Source organism: Sphaeramia orbicularis, chromosome 9 (assembly GCF_902148855.1).
Source record: "Sphaeramia orbicularis chromosome 9, fSphaOr1.1, whole genome shotgun sequence".
Lineage (NCBI taxonomy): Eukaryota > Metazoa > Chordata > Actinopteri > Kurtiformes > Apogonidae > Sphaeramia > Sphaeramia orbicularis.
Window position 1 is genome coordinate 11,007,288 of NC_043965.1, and position 20,914 is coordinate 11,028,201.

The 20,914-nt window shown below is 35.6% G+C and overlaps 1 protein-coding gene across 1 annotated transcript in view; it reads left to right on the forward strand.

The window, feature by feature from the left end:
• The window catches only part of LOC115425602 (uncharacterized), a 51,926-nt gene extending 31,316 nt beyond the window's left edge, over window positions 1-20,610 (forward strand). The window contains exons 8-9 of the mRNA XM_030143235.1: window positions 4,565-4,664; window positions 20,589-20,610. Of these exons, the coding sequence (XP_029999095.1) occupies window positions 4,565-4,594 (30 nt within the window). The 3' untranslated portion in view covers window positions 4,595-4,664; window positions 20,589-20,610. The remainder of the gene's footprint in view (window positions 1-4,564; window positions 4,665-20,588) is intronic.
• Window positions 20,611-20,914: the final 304 nt, after the last annotated feature.

Here is a 20,914-nt window from a genome sequence, read left to right on the forward strand (position 1 = left end):
TAAAATTTCAGTTATTTTTCTTAAGACATTCCAGGTTGTTCATGTTATTCAGATTTTTAAGGAAACTTTGTAGATCCAATCCAATACAACTTTATTTGTAAAGCACTTCAAAACAACCACAGTGGACCAAAGTGCTGTACAGAAGAATATATATATAAAAAAAAAAAAACTGAATAACAGAGTAAAATACTAGATTAGATTAAAAGACAAAGACTAACTGTAAAAAAAAAAAAAAAAAAAAAAAAAAAATAACAATAATAAAATAAGAAGAAGAAGAAAACAAGAAAAGCACTCAGAGAGCGCAGACCTCCACCAAGACAGATCTGTCGCCCCCCGCCCCCCCAATCACCACCAAAATGTAATCATTTCTTCCTTGTGCCAGTATCAACATGTCCTGAAAATTTCATGAAAAGCCGTCCATAACTTTTTGAGTTATCCTGCTAACAAACAAACAAACAAACACGCAAACAAACACGCAAACAAACACACAGAGCAAAGCGATCACAATACCTCCTGGCAGAGGTACTAAATAAATACCTAAATATATAAAAATACAGAAGAACACATAAAACCTAAATAAAAGAATAAAATACAAGAACAGATTAAAGGCATAGAACTGTAAAAATAAAAATAAATAAATAAATAACACTGAAGAATAGATAACACATAAATAAAAGAATAAAATACAAGAATAGATTAAAAGACATAGAGCTGTAAAAAAATATATATATATAATAATAATAATAAATAAATAAATAAACAAACAAACTGAGGAATAGGTAACACAAAAATAAAAGAATAAAATACGAGAATAGATTAAAAGAAGTAAAACAGCTGTGAAAATTTTTTTTTTAAATTAATTAATTAATTAATTAATTAATTAAAAACAACTAAATAAAAATGCAGAAGAAGAGATAAAACCTAAATACAATAATAAAATACAAGAATAAATTAAAAACATAAAAAGCTGTACAATTAAAAACAACAACAAATGAGAACAATAAACCAAGACGTAAACACTTTCCTAATGTCATTTTACTTGTTACCTCCGCCAAGGAGGTTATGTTTTTGCCAGGGTTTGTTTGTCTGTCTGTTTGTCTGTCCGTTAGTGTGCAACATAACTCAAAAAGTTATGGACAGATTTTGATGAAATTTTCAGGGTTTGTTGGAAATGGGATAAGGAAGAAATTATTAACTTTTGGGGGTGATCGGGGGTGGGGGGGCCCACTGATCAGCCTTGGCGGAGGTCTGCGCTCTCCGAGTGCTTCCAGTTTTTTTTGTTTTTGTTTTTTTTTTTTTACAGTTTTTTACTGGTCCAGCTCACTTCAGATCATATTGGGCTGAATGTAACCCCTGAACTAAATGGAGTTCTATAATATGAAATTGTTCTCATTTTATTTGATTGGATTGATTCTCGTCTTGGACGTAACGCCGCAGCACAAACAGACATTTCATTAGTAAATAGATGCAGAGCTCCGCTGACACATACTGCCTCGGTTTCAGCCTCCGGTGAATTAGCAGCAGCAGATGCACAGATCGCCGGCCCTTTAGGATGCATTAGGACAAACACTGGGAGAAATCCGCCTTCACAGTGTGTGTCAGCCTCCAAATGGACCCAGGCCTGGTTCTACCACCAGATGAGCTGCTATGTGGCTGGAATAGGTCTCAGTGAAATTGAAAGTGAGTTTCAGACGCCGGTGGGACTCAGCTGACACAGGAGGCTAAATGGGAATGTGTGGCCGGAGCCGGTAGAATAGATGGACGGAGGTGGAATTACATGGCAGACTTGGGTAAGGGGACCGGTAAGTGATAAATCTAATGAATTGTGCAGCTCAGACTGGTTCTACAGCGGAGGAAAAAGGACAAATTGGGCTGATTTAGAAATCGCACCTCTTCACTTTTCTGTGCTCGCTGACATATCACAGCTCTGTGTCTGCAAACTCTAATTTAAGGAGGAAATTATTTTAAGAGAAAGCCCCTCCACAGCCAAACAAGCTTAACCCTTTATCAGGCAAGTGACTATTTTTGGTCATTTCCACAAACATTAACCCATAAAGACCCAGTGTTATTTCTGTGGCAGTTCCCTCATGATTTTTGTCTCTATTTTGAACTTTTCTTAAGCGATTTATCACAATTTATTCAAACATTATGCTCAGTATTTCGCATTCTTAAACTTTCATCACAAATTTTTCTTCAATTTTGCAAAACCGGAGTGATAGCCTAATTATCACAAATCCATTAGTCTTTCCATGCTTAAGCGAGATATATACATAAGGATTTTCTAAATCTGAAGAGATTTTTTATCTGTTACAGACCCCACACATGAGGATAAAAAATAGGACCAGTGGCCCTGTAGCTTACCGGCCAAATTAAAAGCTTTGGGAAATGTATCCAGATGCCATTTACTATCACCCAGTTATGTGTATTTATTCTATTACAGAAATAGCCCATATTTTGGTCATATTCCAATCAGATCTGTAAAAAATTCAAATTCCAACTTGATATCATTGATACTGATTTATTGGATCAATCCACTTCCTATCTCTTATAATGGGGAAATTTTTCAAAGTCGTACCAAATCCAGAATCAGATCTGGATCGAAATAATTTCAATACCTTGTGTTGACATCATCATACAGAAGCTGTATACCAAGTTTGAAGTCAATCAGAACTGTAGTTTGGGAGAAGAAGACGACTGAAATTTTTTCCCCATAAGAGCCCATGTTAAATTTTCCGTAAGTTCCCAAATCCAGAAGAAGATCCTGATCAGCATGTGGCCGTTATGTTTTGGTCATCTCCCCATCAGGGCTGGACTGTAGAAATTTACACTGGATATCATTTATATTTACTGAGTTATTGCATCGATCCACTTCCTATCTCTTATAATGGGGAAATTTTTCAAAGTCGCACCAAATCCAGAATCAGATCCGGATCCAAATAATTTCACTAACTTTTGTTGACATCATCATAAAGAAGCTGTATACCAAGTTTGAAGTCAATGGGAATTGTAGTTTTGTAGAAGAAGACGACTGAAAGTTTTGTAACAGACAACGACAGACAACGACAGACAACGACAGACAACGACAGACAACGACAGACGACGACGACGCATGACGACAATAGCTGACGGCTTGTCAGCCGGTAAGCTAAAAATCAGGCATTGAACAGTTTTGATCGTACTGTGTGGTGTGATCGCATAATCTCAACACAGCACACCACACACAGTATGATTCTGTCCCACTACCGATCTAGAATCTAGTCCTCCAAGCCAGAAATCTTGCGTGATCAAACGTGATCTAACAAAAACAAAGAAGAAGAAACATAGCAACAACCGGAAAACACAACACGCAACATGTCGTTTTGGTCGTGGTATGACTTGGCGGAGACATTGAACAGACATTCTCGGGCTTCCCACAGCTCCACCAGCTGATCAACATGATATCATGATTCATTTCTGAGGTTCACCGAACTTTATGGCTGTTTCTCAATACCAAGAATACAGAGTACGGTGTTGTGAACTCGGCAAGTACAGTCTTGGTAAGAACAGTCTCAGAAAACGGACTTCCTAAGAACTCAAATCTATCTGTAATTGGAATGGCTGCGTACTTGTGAACTTTCCTCTCTGTCTCTGCTGTATTTCTGCCATTTAACATATTTCCCTCAAATCACCACGTTGGGTACGGTTACATGATGTTTTTTAAATCCGATTTATTTTTCCAGAAGAAATTAATCTGGAACTAAAGTACTTTCTCTTCTGTTTACATGGAAATGTTAAACCCGAATAAAGGTTTACATGAGGAACGTTTATTCGGTTCTCGCAGCCCTTCTGTTAGCTTAGCTTAGCATAGTCACTGCATTTCGATGGTCTCACGTAGCCAGTTTTTTAAAGGTGATTTGTTGTCTTTTGTAAGTGATTTTGTGAAATCCGACTCTCCCTAATTATTTCTTTAGATCCACGACTTACTGCACTCATACAATCTTGGGACTGTTGTGTTGACGGAAGTTGGAAAATCTTTTTGTTGGAAGGGATGCATGCGCTAAATTAGCTTTGCTTTACTGTTTTAGCTTTGCATTAGTTTTTATTTCCCAAGACTTTCTTAGTGCAGTAAGTCACATCATCATGATTTGAGCCTCAATTTGTGATCACATGACCCGTCTGCAGGCCAATGGAAAAGAATGGGATAAAAAAAACATGAACATTTTACAATTTTCAGGCCATAATTGTGAAACTGCTACATTTTGCACTGTGGATAAACGTAGCTATTTCACATTTTGATATGAGACTTGGGTTGGTGGTCATGAAAAACAATACTTAGACATCAGCTTCATGGCATTTTCAGAATATGTTATTGTGTAGACTTATCATACATGGTCAGTCCCTCATCGCTCACTCGCTCCTTAAGGTACATGTAGTACTGTAGTATAGTGTAGTGTCCAAGAAATGGGATGGATAAAAATCTCAGAAGGACGGATGGAATTCCTGGTATATCTATAAACCGCTGTGCTGGGGGGCGGGGCTATAAAAACCCTGTGCTTAAACACTGTATTTGAAGGTTTTTACTCACAACATAAAGTCCTGTTCCCAACATGGCTGATCTCCACGGACTGTGATGGTGGTGCTCTTCACATTCTGCACCTTTAGAGTCACGTAGGCATTGAACTTATCTGGAAAAAACACAGGGAACAGTCAGTAAATCACACAATGTTAAATCCAATCCAGTTCTACTCACACGTTAAGCTGTTTATGCATTAATCTGTAAACTGTGTTTGTATTAGGGATGTAACGATATGAAAATTTCATATCACGGTTATTGTGACCAAAATTATCACTGTTATTATTATTGTGGTATTGTTGAAACTGTGCTCAAAATGTTCAAAAAGTACTAATACACACACTGGAATAATTTAACCAAGTTGTATTTTGAAAAAAAAAAAACAAAAAAACAAAAAAAAAAAAAAAGCAAATAAAATAATTGGTACAATGCACTTTTTCTTGGCAGAAACATTCAAGTATAAACCCTTAGTGGTCTGAGCCTATTTTGTCCGTTTTTCAGTACTTTTGATTTTGCCTTTATGTACTATACACAGAAACGTTTATTGTACCCATGTTTGGTGTCTTTTTTTCAGCACAACTTCATTTATATCAACTTCCGATAATTTTTTTCACTTTAACCTACTATATCAACACAAAAGACCAGAAAACACAAAAAATATGCATATATATATAAAATCTGATTTGAAAAATGTATATAATTTAGTGCATAAATAACACAAAGACACTTAACGAACCTTTTCAAAGACTTTAAAAGTGAATATTGGTTCCAAATATTAGGTATATAAAATTAAAATTGAAATAAATTAAAACTATACTCAAATATTTGACATAAAAGCAGATCTTTACATAGGCGTTTTCTCTGGAAAAGTGCGGTAATCAAACATGGTTATCATGATAATTAGAATTTAAACGGTAATACTAACCGTAGGCAATTTTACCACGGTTTATCATTATACCGGTAATCGTTACATCCCTAGTTTGTATTATCGTCACTTTATTGTAGTGGCTGGTGATATGACCTAAACCACAATGATAAAAATGATGATTATAACAGTGGATATTAAAAACTAATAAAAGTAAAAAATAAGACAAAAATGTACAAGACGTAAAAAAAAATAACAAGACAAAACTGACATAAAAGATGAGAGAAAATGTAAAAGATGTAACGTCAGCAAAATGTAAACGCAAAACAACAAAGTGTAAGAAGTAAAAACAACAAAAACATCTAAAAATCATGTAAAATATGCAACAAGAGGATGATGTTGAAGATGTAACAGGTCAAAAAAAAAACATTAAACATGTAATACAACAAAAGAATGGAGAAGAGGAAAAAGACGTAAAAAGATGAAAAAACACAAAAGACCAAAAACACTGTAGTAGAACATTCAAAATAATAATGATAAAATATATTCATTCATTCATTTTCTGAGGAGCAAAACTACAAAAAACTACGGAAATCAACATTCATTCCAAAGCAGCACAATTGCTTTTAAACTTATTATTCACGTCCCACAAATTAGTCACTTGAGGATTAATGTTTGCATGAGATGTTTCCATAAAGGTTTCAGAAACAAACATCACATCTGTTTAATCTGTGTGTTTACTGCTTCACCATGAAGTTCAGTGATTATTATTATTATTATTATTATTATTATTAATAATAATAATAATAATAATCTGAATTAGATCTTGAACTGCAGAAGAAAATAGAAATATAAGTATCTATCCATTATTTCTGAAGCAGTGAACCATCTGTAGAGCTCATGATGAGATGAAAGGAAGGAAACAAAAAAACCTTTGAGTGACTTTACAGAGCAGGAGGAAAAATAATAGAACTGATGGATGTTACAGCTAGCGAAGAAGAAGAAGAAACATGTTGTGGTATGTGTGGACACACCAGGAAACTAGGGATGCACCGATACCGATACGAGTATCGGCATCGGCTCCGATACTCAGTGTGTGTACTCGTAAAAGTAATCCGATACAAATGCACCGATACCACTTACGGCCGTGTGACATCCACAGTTCAGTGCAGCAGGTACGCGGCGGTGGAATAATGTCTGTGGAGTGTGAAGAGTGTGGAGATTTAACCAAATAAATGACGGTGATAAAAGTAACGCTGACTGACAGTAACGTTAAAGACACAGACAGATACGGACGCAGCGTTCTGTCCGTCCTCTGCGTACATGCCATCTGTTTTCCAGGTGCTAGTGGATGCGTAAACAGAATGAGAATACCAGCGGGAGTACGGAGCGGTGCGGACAGAAGTGAAAACCAAACTTATCGTTCATTTCTCTTTTCTCTTCCTGCTGAAGCTAAACTTTTAAACCTTACCTGTGAAAACGCTGCAATATTAGGATCACATTAGTATTACCTCTGTCGTCTCCATGTTTGTTATTACTGACTTTCTTCTTCTTCTTCTCAAAAAACTTTACTCTTCTTCGTGGTATTTGTCCAGTATGGTTAATTAAGAGCGGCGCCCCCTGGTGGATTAATTGAGAAACGCTCATTCCAACACATTAAATGTCAGTAGCAGCACTTTGTTCCAGTCAGACTAATGACAACGACAATAAAGCACATTTACAAAAGGAACTAAGAACTGGAATGGGATTATTAAATACTCGTATCGGTACTCGGTATCGGCAAGTACTCAAATGTAAGTACTCGTACATGTACTCGGTCTGGAAAAAAGTGGTATTGGTGCATCCCTATTCTAAACTGTACATTTCCATGGTTTAGACTTTGTGTTTGTTGTTGACCAGTTCACAAACGGTGGCTAGATTTCCACAAAGATGAAAGATTACTACCACTTTACACATTAAAAATGGTATCAGTGCATCCCTACAGGAAACCCGATCATTTTTTAATTTAGTATGAGATAGAGGGGTAATATATAATAATAATGAATATATCTGTAAATCAACACCATATTTACGTTCGTCATCATGTTTATGGAATGACTTCTTGTGTCATCTTACGATAATAAATAAACAAATCATCGCATTTGTGATTTAATGGAAAAACCGACATTACGCACTTCTCTTTTTTCGACAGTTAGTAAATATCGGTAAAGTTTTGCGCAGATGTCCAATGGAAAAGCGACTAACACGAACTAATTCATCAATGTGTAATAACTCGGTTCAATATCCATATCATCATTTAACCCTCCGGTATCCAGGTGCGTCTTTTAGGCACACTTTGCACTTCGTTTTAAAAAACTTCATATTATTTTTCACAATTTAAATAAGGTTAGAATTCAAAAGTTGTTCATTTTTGCATGATCTTTAAAATTCTGGCCACCAACTAAAATTTGCACATTGTAAACAAAAGAAAATTACAAGACTAGCATCTGTCTCCCAAGTGTGCCTAAAACGCACTATTTCTTCCATTTGATATGTATGATTAGGGCTGACCTTGACTTACAAAAATAAAATCAAATTAGAGCAGAAAAATAAATCAATATATAATATTTAATAGTTTGATTTATAGGTGTGCATTTTACGCACACTTGGTGACAGATGCTAGGATTTTTTAACATTTGACCGAGCACCAAAAATAATAATGCCAATTAACCAATGTTGGAGTTAATCATTGACATATGCCAGGCTGCAAAAATCAAATAATATGTGATCCACTTTTTATGTAGAATATTAAAAAAATATATTTTTTTGTGTTTTTTGCATCCAAAAAAAATGGTTTGTTTACATTACAAACACGACATTTAAAGGGTTAAAAAATGTGACAGTTATTGAGTATTTGGTATTTTTATTTACGGCTCAAGTTGATGAAATAGAAAAAAGTGTAAAAGAATTAAAAACAAACTGTATAAACATTTTTTTGACATTACTCCCCAAGAGTGTGCCACAAAGGCACACTTGGTGCTTAGTAAGGGTGTAGCTGCCGTCCAAGGCATCGTTCATATATTCAGTTCGTAATCTTCAAGAGTATTTAAAATCACAACACATTCGCAGTAATAATTAATTTAAATAGTCAATAAATACATAATTCATAGAAAATACATTTTATTTGTTTGACTTAAAACAGAGGTAAGAGGGGAACCAAATATTTGTTCCGCATGTTCATGTTGCAGAGGGGATAAGATTGGTCGTGCACTCCATGAGCCACATGAGACTATCATGCACAACATGTTCTGCTGTAAGACCTGCAAAAGGACAGTTCAAAGGAGCTGAACAAAGAAATTTAAAACACCTTTTAAGAAGACGCGGTGAAACCTTCCGTTTTTATTCCTTTGGAGTTTATGTGGCCAATGAGGTAAAGTTAGTTTTCTTTGTTAATAAGTCTTGAATTGTAAGTGAAGCCAGTTAAGCCTGTTATTTTATATGTGTGCTTTATTTCATTTAATGTGTATTCATTTCGTCATTTTGTGTCAAATCTGTATATTTTTGTAAGTTAATCTAAGTTTAAATATTTTATTTCTTTAGTTCTGACGGCATTGTTTGGGCATCACTGTTGGGCAAGCACAAGATTTGATCGTCCAAATAAATGGCTGTTTAAACCCAAGAACTATGTTGAGCCTTGATTAACTCTGAGGGAGTAACAAAGGGCCTTGCTGGACGGGATACGGGAGGGTTAATATATTATTCTGTGTGTGTTTATATTTAGGTCAGATTTTCAGATTTGTGTGTTTTTGTCGGTTTTTGCAGTTTCCTCATCCAAAGACAAAAACAGTGATGATCACAATAATCAGTATGAAGCTCCATTAACTGCATCAAGTGGTTCATTCTTCACTCAATCAGAGGCTCAAATATATACTGAATCCACTGATGATGTGTGTGTGTCCTTGTACAACCCTATGTGTCCTCATTCATTTAGTGGATCTGGGCTGAAGATGATCATCACAATCAGTGTTGCATCGTCATCTTTCTCATCACTTAAGGTTTTAACCCATAAAAACCCACAAAGCAACCAGCGACCAGTATAATCTACTGATCTAAACTGTTTAATACCTGTTGATCCATTAATCCTATCAATCCATGTAAATAACTGGTGTAAAATCCAGTTTGTCATCTTTTCATAGGTCATCAGATATGACCCATTTGGACATTAAGAGGCTCTGTAGTTACCGTGGAAACACCGTCATCCTCTACAACACTGATTCACCAGTAAAACCCATGGAGTTGGATCAATAACAGTGAATGGACACACTGGGTTTATGTTCAGTTAATGATAGATTTAACTGAAAAAGTCACTTTTTCTTCAGTTTTTCTACGGTGGCCCTGAAGGGAAAACCACAACGACAGATGGCAAAGCATACAAGAAAAAAAACACTCACACAACAAAAAAAAAAATCATGCAGACAAGAGAAACCGCACACAAGAAAAAGAAAATCATGCAAACAAGAAAAAAACACACACATTAGGGATGGGAAGATTATCTGATACGTATCGATATGCCGGCATGCGCGTGCACGATCCGAGTGCTACGGTAGAGGAGCTGCGAGTGAATGAAAAGTTTGGAATGATATCGCAATGCATTGGTTATTGAATGTTTGTATCAATAAAATTTGATCCATTTAATAGAATATATTTTTACTCTCATTTAAAAGTGATACTCTTTATTTGGGTAAAGTTTTTCTTTCCTTCAGACCCACGTTAACATGCGCCGTGGATTCACCATGGATTGTGTGCACTGTACACTAACAGTCTGAGCTCTGCTCATGCACTGTGGCACAAGTGCCACTGATGAATACTGTAACATCTGTATGTGAATCTGACAGACATAGACAGAAGGAGGTGACAACAAGTGGTTTATGAACGTCTACTTTTTTACTATATCAGCTGTATTGAATACTGCCATACAAACCGGAGTTACTTCCTTAAACTGTCACATACATATCTAACAGTACATCCCATAATACCTTACACAGGTGACTCTTAAAGTGACAGAACCTTTTTCTGTTTTACTTACATTACAAATACATTTCATTACAAATGGATTCAGTGAGGGAGCAAGAAGTTGAGTGTTAGAAACATGCAGAGAAACGACTTTGGAAACAAAGTCCAAACTTTTTCACCTGACTGAATGTGAGGCACGTGTTCTGAAACTGAACTAAACACTCTGTGAAAAGTCATGGTCTTATTTGATAAATAAATAATCAAACTCATTGAACTGTACTGCATTTTTTTTCCAGAATGAATGTGTTGAATCAGAATGTGCTTAATCACTCTGTATTGTGATTTAGGTGTGAATCGTATCACATCACGAGGTGCCACACACATATCTATAACATATCAGATCGGAGACGCTGTATCGAGATGCGTATCGCATTGGGCTTACAACTAAGATTCCCAACCCTAACACACACACACAAGAAAAAGAAAAATCATGCAAACAAGAAAAAAACACACACAGAAGAAAATCATGCAAACAAGAAAAAAACACACACAAGAAAAAGAAAATCACAGAAACAAGAAAAAAAACACACACATTGCGTGATTTTCTTCTTCCTGTGTGCATTTTTTTCTTGTTTGTGTGATTTTCTTTTTCTTGTGTGTGTGTGTGTGTTTTCTTGTTTGTGGGATTTTCATTTTCTTGTGTACTTTGCAATTTCTCGTTGTGGTTTGCCCTTCAGGGCCACTGTACTTTTCTCTGTTTTGATATAATAACCTTTGAATTTACTGAGTTTTCATGAGCCTCTAAATCAAATTTAGGAAAATACATGATTTACAGTGAAAAATGTAAAATTCACAGGATAATATTATAATAAATGGTAATAAATCACTTAAGAAAGGTTAAATAGGGAAAAAATATATATACAGGGTGGGGAAGCTAAATTTACAACAAACATTTAGTTGTTTTTTCTCAGCAGGCACTACATCAATTGTTTTGAAACCAAACATATATTGATGTCATAATCATACCTAACACTATTATCCATACCTTTTCAGAAACTTTTGCCCATATGAGTAATCAAGAAAGCAAACGTCAAAGAGTGTGTGATTTGCTGAATGCACTCGTCACACCAAAGGAGATTTCAAAAATAGTTGGAGTGTCCATAAAGACTGTTTATAATGGAAAGAAGAGAATGACTATGAGCAAAACTATTACGAGAAAGTCTGGAAGATACTATTAAAGAAGAATGGGAGAAGTTGTCACCCGAATATTTGAGGAACACTTGCACAAGTTTCAGGAAGCGTGTGAAGGCAGTTATTGAGAAAGAAGGAGGACACATAGAATAAAAACATTTTCTATTATGTAAATTTTCTTGTGGCAAATAAATTCTCATGACTTTCAATAAACTAATTGGTCATACACTGTCTTTCAATCCCTGCCTCAAAATATTGTACATTTTGTTTCCCCACCCTGTATAATTTGGGAACTGCCACAAAAGTAGCACTGGGTCTTTATGTCTTTATGGGTTAAAGATCATTTTACTTATTTGTTTCAATATGAAGACTTCCCTCCTCTTTGTCAGGGCAGAAGTTTCAGTGATATTTTCAACCACATTAAAGCTGCAGGAGTCAAAATCAGGACAAAACAGCAGAATATGGACATACAGCCCCCCCCCCCCCACCCCCCTGTAAACCCTTCCTCACAATCTGAATCAAACGGATAAATATGAAGACACATGAACCTCTGTTATAATAAACTGTGAATGTGTGGACACTGGTGCAGTTTCAGCTAAAGACCCCATAGAACTGGACCTAGGACCGTCACATAAGACCCCACATACTTCTACCATCTCCCATTTATTCCACTAAGTAAAAATGAATGTCATATAAGCAAAAAGTCCACGAGTGGGTCTGTGTATGTGTGGTGGTTTTGTTGTGCAGACGGTCATGAGGCTCAACTGGAACCAATTAGTTCTTCCACATCCCCATCGGAGGCGTTTGTTGATTACACTGTCCTGCTTCAACACACTGAGCTAATGAAACATCACCAGGGAGAACACACACACACACACACACACTTCTAAACAGTCCTGTCCAGTCCTGACTTTACATTGTCCCTGTTTTTGAGACACGTTACATCAGTGGTGTCAAACTCATTTTAGTTCAGTTCCACATACAGCCTAATATGAAATAAAGTGGGCCGGACCAGTCAAATAATGTAAATAATAGGATAAGAACTTAGAAATAATATTAACTCTAAAGTTTTTTCTCTGTTTTTGGGTGAAAAAAGTCAAATTTCGTAATTAAAATGCTTACATCTACGAACCGTACTTGAACGTAACATGAACAAATATGAACAACCTGAAAATTCTTAAGAAAAATAAGTACGATGTTAACAATATTCGGCCTGATATTAAATGTTTTGTGCGTTTGTAGACCCGCTGTGATCTGTAAATTATAATGCACATGTGGAAATGATAAACTGAAGCATAATATTGTTAAAATTACCCTTATTGTTTCACTTTGTTCATGCTATTCACATAGTTTTAAAGGATAGTTTGTGGATGTAAACATTTTCATTGTTTCATTTTATTTTTTTCCACGCTAAAACAGGGGTGTCAAACTCATTTTAGTTCAGGGGCCACATACAGCCTAATATGATATAAAGTGGGCCGGACCAGTAAAAGAATATGAACTAGAAAAGCACTCGGAGAGCACAGACCTCCGCCAAAGCAGATCAGCCCCCCCGCCCCGATCACCACCAAAATTTAACCAGTCAAATAATGTAAATAATAGGATAACCGATATGAGTACTTAACAATCCCATTCCAGTTCTTAGTTCCTTTTGTAAATGTGCTTTACTGTCATTGTCATTAGTCTGACTGGAACACAGTGCTGCTACTGACATTTAATGTGTTGGAATGAGCGTTTGTCAATTAACCCACCAGGGGGCGCCGCTCTGAATTAACCATACTGAACAAATACCACAAAGGAGAGTAAAGTTTTTTGAGAAGAAGAAGAAGAAAGTCAGTAATAACAAACATGGAGACAACACAGGCAACACTAATGTCATACTAATATTGCAGCGTTTTCACTGGTAAGGTTTAAAAGTTTAGCTTCAGCAGGAAGAGAAAAGAGAAATGAGTGATAAGTTTGGTTTTCACTTCCGCTGGCGGCGGTCCGCACCGCTCCGTACTCCCGCTGGTATTCTCTATCTGGGTACGCATCCACCAGCACCTGGAAAAGGATGGAATGTACACAGAGGACGGACAGAACACTCCATCTGTATCTGTCTGTGTCTTTAACATTACTTGTAGTCAGCGTTACTTTTATCACCGTCATTTATTTTGAAAAATCTCCACACTCGTCACACTCCCCACACATTATTCCTCCTCCTCGTACCTGCTGCACTGAACAGGGAATGTCACACGGCCATAAGTGGTATCAGTGCATTTGTATCGGATTACTTTTACGAGTACTAATATGAGTACACACTGAGTATCGGAGCCGATACCCAATACTCGTATCGGTATCGGAGCATTCCTAATTTGGGTTTTTATGGGCTAAGTATGAGGATATTCTGTAAAAAAAAAAAAAATATGCATAGTATTTCTTGCAATGTCACTGTTTTCCAGAAAAACCAGATTCTAAACATGTTTGTTGTCATAAAAGACTTTGACATATTTTGCTACAGCTTCTTCCTCTTCCTCTTCTGTTCTTTTTGTTCCTTTGTGGATGTTTTGCAAACACACTCCAGACAGAATGTGATAGAATCTGCCCAGATTTTATCTAACGCTTCCAAACTCATAGACAAGCAGATATGTAGGTTTACATTTCAACACTGCACCTGTATTTATCCTGGTTTAAAAAGCCTGAAAATGTCATGTGTAAATTTAGCATGTCAGTCCACCTGTAATGAGGAAGGCCTAAAACAGCAGGTGAAAGGGTTAATGGGAAATAATCCATCATTCACTTAAGGGGGATGCCAGGACTGTGATTAAGGGGCCACTGAGGAGGGGGTACAGACAGCACTATTTACTGCCGGAGCTCATGGTAAATGAAAAAAAAAACACAACTGCATAAGCCACAGAACAAGAGCAAAACAACAAGTAACCTGAAAAACACTCAAAAAAACAAACAAAAAAACACAGAAAATAGAAAAGTCTGAATCTGTCACATCAGACACTTAAATGAACCTCAACACAAATACACAAATGCTCGGATGCGTTTGCACACAAACAAACATGCCGCTTCCACCACAGTGATGAGGGCGCATCCCAGCATGCACCAGGGCCCTCTTGGGGAGGCGCCGGCATCATTTATAATTAAGTGGCGATGACTTATGAAAATAAATAAGTTATATTCAGTTACACATGGATGTGAGCAGCACAGCCGGACAAGATGACATTTACTCGGCTGTCGACAGTAATGAATACTCTATTATGGGTGGGTGGGGGGTGTGGGGTGTGTGTGTGTGTGTGTGTCGGGGGGGGAGGTAGAGGAAGGAGGAAGCAGCTAGAGGAGTTAAAACTGAGAGGAAAAGTTACAAAAAAAAAAAAAAAAAAAAAAAAAAACATTGTTCCTCTTTTTATTCCAAAACTTTTGCCATCCATAAACAGTTTCCATCCAGTTGGTTTGATGCACATTTTCAGGTTTTCTGTGAAAAACCTGAGTGGAAATGTTGTAATAATATGTCAAACACGTGCTCCTGTCTTTACCCATGATGCCTGAGGATGGACCATCATCATCTACCTGGGTACAGCTTTGTTTCTCTGGTCCCCTTCCCTCATTTCCCATCATGCCTCTGTTTGGCTGAAGGGTGAAGCTTGGGCCTTGGATCAGTTTCTGCTGCTCTACCTTCTTTAATATACTTATAATATATATAAATCTGTATTCATTTTCATCTAAATAAACTGTCCGTACAAACCCTGTTTCATCTCTGCTGTCATGGTTGAGTTTTCCCTTATATATTGTATATTCATATATTTTATATTCATGTATTGTATATTCATATATAGTATATTCATGTATTGTATATTTATGCTGTATATTCATATACTGTATATTCATGTATTGTATATTTATGTATTATATATTCCTATATAGTATATTCATATATAGTATATTCTTGTATTGTATATTCATACATAGTATATTCATGTATTATATATTCATATATTGTATATTTATGTATTATATATTTATATATTGTACATATGTCATGGTCATTTCAGCTCCCTTATAGGATACTGAGTTACATAAATAAAAACACCATTGAAAAGAAATGATTAAAAACAAAAAGGATGATGACTGTTTAATTACACTGTAAGAACCACTCAGGAGACAACAACATGCTCCCTGAATGCATCCTCTGTGTTACATAATCATGTCCATGGTGGATTTTCAAGGAAAAAGTTAAGGGTGATGATTTCTAACAAACAACAGACAACGGACAGTCTGACTGCAAAGAGAATGAAGGACTTTAAGACCCCAGCAGAACTACTTACTTATAACTACAGTTAATTTTAGTTATTAGTTCAATAGGTATTTCGTTTTTTATTTTAACTGATACAACATTTTTAAAATAAGCTAAAACTTGACAGTCTTCAGGCTGTAATTCACTGCCTTGGGTTTTGTCTTAAAACAGACCTGGAAATGGAAAAAAATAAGAATCCTGAACTGAAACCATGACAATTAAAAGTAAAAGTCAGGAGTTCACCACATTAATTAGGATTAGACTTCAGGGGAGTCTGGAACAAACGTCAGAACAATCCGTCCAATATTTGACCTGAGTGTCTTCACTTCAACGACTCAAAAGGGGTTCGCTGGTTTCAGTCCTTCACATCCATAAAACGACACATATTAAAGCTGATAAATCTCCAGAGCCATGGACCACCGGGGATTCAGGAGGGTCTGGAGACAGCATTCAGCTCCTCCAGGCAAAAAAAATACATCTACAGCCTCTTATTATTAAGATAAAATCAGATCATGTTATCTAAACCAGGGCATTAGAGTGGGACAAAGCCACATCTGATCTGACATGAACAGTCCAATAAAACACAGTAAATCTGAGGGTTATGGGATGGTTCTGGTTCTGGGAGTCAGTTATGAGGAGTCTCTGTACAATAATGTCCACCTTCGTACTTCTATCAGGTAAGGCTCTAAACACAGTAATGTCCCGTCAGAGAGCAAACTTCAATTGTCATTCCAACATTTATTTCACTATAAAGTAGCTCCTTGTTTTGGATAAACCCTTATGGTCCAACTAAAATTCATCTAAAGCAAAAACGAATTAAAAAGTAAAAATATGGGTCAATTAGCAACACTAATCTGTCAAATTGTCTCTAAAATGTCCCGTCAGAGAGATTTCGAATACCGTGTTTTGACCCGTAACTAGCTTTTTTTTTTTTTTGGTGTATTTACACTTTGGTCCATATTCACCAAGTGCAACAAATCAGCATGTGGCTGATTTTTACTTTATTACTTTACTATTTTACTTTATCCTATTACTGTGTATCTGTTTTATCAGTTTTAGTATATCTTATATTCTATATCCATATATTTTTTATTAGTTTTATTACATCTTTTATTTTACCAGTATCTTCTTCGTTCAGCACTTACGGCACTTGTGTTGTTGTAAATGTGCTATATAAATTATATATATATATATATACATATATATATATATATATATATATATATATATATATATATGTATGTATATACAGGGTGGGGAAGCAAAATGTACAATATTTTGAGGCAGGGATTGAAAGACAGTGTATGACCAATTAGTTTATTGAAAGTCATGAGAATTTATTTGCCACAAGAAAATTTACAAATAGAAAATGTTTTTATTCTATGTGTCCTCCTTCTTTCTCAATAACTGCCTTCACACGCTTCCTGAAACTTGTGCAAGTGTTCCTCAAATATTGGGGTGACAACTTCTCCCATTCTTCTTTAATAGTATCTTCCAGACTTTCTCGTAATAGTTTTGCTCATAGTCATTCTCTTCTTTCCATTATAAACAGTCTTTATGGACACTCCAACTATTTTTGAAATCTCCTTTGGTGTGACGAGTGCATTCAGCAAATCACACACTCTTTGACGTTTGCTTTCCTGATTACTCATATGGGCAAAAGTTTCTGAAAAGGTATGGATAATAGTGTTAGGTATGATTATGACATCAATATATGTATTGTTTACATAACATAACGTAATGTAACGTAGCGTATCGTAACGCAACGTATCGTAACGCAACGTAACGTAACGTAGCGTAGTGTAGCGTAACGTAACGTAGCGTAGCATAACGTAATGTAGCATAGCATAGCATAACATAACATAACACAAGACTTTATGTATCCCATTGTGGATACAGTGTTGGCTAGTTCCTCTGGTCTGACTACCGTAAGTGCTTTTATTGTGATTTTTATTGTATAGGCTAGCTATTTATTTTTCTGGCTATGTCATTTTATTTATATATTATGGTTATGTCACTTTTGTTTATTTATTTATTTATTATTATTATTATTATTATTATTATTATTATTATTATTATTCTCTATTACATCTTTTTTTTTTTTTTTAAACTCTTACATGTCATTTATATGTATGTTTGCGAGCAATGGAGTTCACAGAATTTCCTTCGGGATCAATAAAGCACTATAAAGCAATATAATATAATGGTGCTAATTATGTTCCCCATTGTTAAAATATGTGAAAATAAATAAATAAAAAATAATTTTCTTTTTCTCATGACTGTATTCTATCAAATAGCACCTTACCAATGGTACCAATTTAAGTCCCATTTAATTTATGAATGTGTGATGTTTCTTTTGTTTTATTATTATAGACCTTCATGGACATAGACACAGAATACTAGTTTGTATTAACACACTGTCCTAGCTACTCCAAAAACAAACCCAGACGCTGTATTTGTGACTAAAATACATGTTGTGTCATTTTCCTATCGCTAAAATCCTGTGAACGTCCTGAACTACTGTTTCATAAGAGTCTGACTACAGATCTGTGTGGTCTGAAACTTACATGAACTGTCAGTTACTGTCAGCTGTGTCATTTATCTGCCGATGACCACATGTTTCAGATTAGTCTGACTTTAAACCATATTAGAAAAGGAAACAGAACAGATGAATCAAAGGCCCCTGTCAGGACAGGAGTGAATATGGTAAAACATCGCTCATGTCCTGCTTTATGAAGCCCACAACCAACCATCAAATGTTCCTTCTGCTCTGAAGCCATTGTCACCGAGGCCAAAGGCTGAAAAAGACAAATCACCTCCTGTGGATGGACTTAGTCTCCGTCTCCCTGAGACACTGAGGGATTTGTCTCCATCTTTGCCTTTTATGCCTGGATGACAAGTTGTCATTTTAGTCTGGCAGGTGGCCCTTTGTCAATGAGGATCTATTGATTTTTCCTCTACTCTCAACTGGCTTGATTTCTCATTCTCCCACTCATCGCTGTTGTGTTCCATCGTCACAGCCTCAAGACAAATAGAAGGATGAGCAGCTGCAGCCACGAAGATGGAAGACGACAAAACAAGTAGACAGAAAGACGCTGTCCCGTTTTGGTTTGAGTTGTCGGTTTCATCCCTTAAAACACTTATTTTTCCAGAAAACAGCTGTCGCTTGTTTAACAATCATTTTAGTTCAGGAGCCAAATTCAGCCTAATTCAGGGGTGTCAAACTCATTTTGGTTCAGGGGCCACATTCAGCCCAATTTGATCTCCAGTGGACCGGACCAGTAAAATAATGACTTAATAACCTATAAATAATGACAAATCCAAGTTTTTTATTTTGTTTTAGTACAAAAAAACTCCAATTGAATTATAAAAATATTTACATTTTACAATAAAGATGTGAATAACCTGAAAAAAACTAAATTTCATTTGAAAAATTAGTGCAATTTTAACAACATTATGCCTCAACTTATTATTTATACAAGTACATTTACACACAATGTTACCTAAACATTTGGTAACAGGTATAATGTTGTTAAAATTTTGGAGTTTTGAACAAAACTTGGAATAATTTCTACAATATTACATATCTTATTATTAACACAACTATAGATCACAGTAGATCCATAAATGCACAAAACATTTAGTAACAGGCAGAATATTGTTAAAATTGCACATTTCGAGTTGTTCATCTTTGTTTTTATTTATGTATCTATTTGTATTTTATTGTGAAAAAAGAGTTTTGTAAATCTAAATATTTTCACAATGAAATCTTTTTTTTTTTTTTCACTTAAATTTTTTCCACATAATTTCTCACAAAGAAAATTTGTATTTGTCATTATTTATGGGTTATTGATGTTACTTTTACTGTAGATCATGTTGGTCTGTATGTGGAACCTGAACCAAAATGATTTGGTCAACTGTTGTTGACTGTTCAGGTTCATTTTTGCACTTTCATCCCGTGGGCTAGAATGGAACCTTTGGTGGGCCAGATTAGGCCCCTGGGCCACATGTTTGACACCTGTGGCCTAATTCAATCTCAAATGGATCAGACTAGTAAATTACAATCATAATAACCTATAAATAATGACAACTCCATTTTTTTCCCTCTTTGTTTTAGTGTAAAAAAGTTAAATTTACAAACTATCCTTTCACAAAAAATGTGAATAACCTGAACAAATATGAACAACAAGTGCAATTTTAACAATATTCTGCCCAATACTAAATGATTTGTGTATTTGTAGATCCTATGTGGTCTATAGGTTGGCAGAATATTGTTAAAACTACACTTTTTTTTTCTTGATCAACCCATAAAGACCCAAACAGCCACTGGCAACCAAAATCATCTACTGATATAAAATGTTTAATACCTGTTGATGGTAGAAAACCTATGCTTTTAATAACTAATCGTGTGTGAGGCTTTAAGGAACTTCTATCTGTGAAAGTGAAAACCATTTACCAAACACAACCAGCAGTTACCACAAAAGAACAAGGCTTCCAACAACAACAACAAAAACATGGTTTTGTTGTTAGGAACTAGTCCAGACTTTGGCCACTCCAAAAAAAAAAAAATCATAACTTTAATGATTCCAACAATAACTTGAGGGCTTAACCCCCTTTGAACATAAACTACAGTTCTTGACAGAACCATTTCATGTGTTGTTTAAAAAAGTGTTCACACAAGATTGAACAGAGGTTTCAGATCTTACCTGGAGGCCCATGGAGTTTGGCTTTTTTCACTGAAAAAGAAGAGAAAACACATTAGTTACACTGTACTTGTCATTTCTTAGTTTATCGAACCGTATGTTATTCGTTCTCCTCTGTCATTTCAGGTAGAAGTGTTTCATACAAACCAGGTCAGAATGAAGAGAACACAGACAGTGAACGACTCTGGAAACAAATAAGATCTGTAGCACCTTCACACCATAATTACATAATATTAAACTTCACCGGGTGAATTTGTAAAACATATTAAAGCCACAAAAAAAAAGTATTTAGAATATAAATAAATTCATCAACAAGAAGAAGAAAAAGA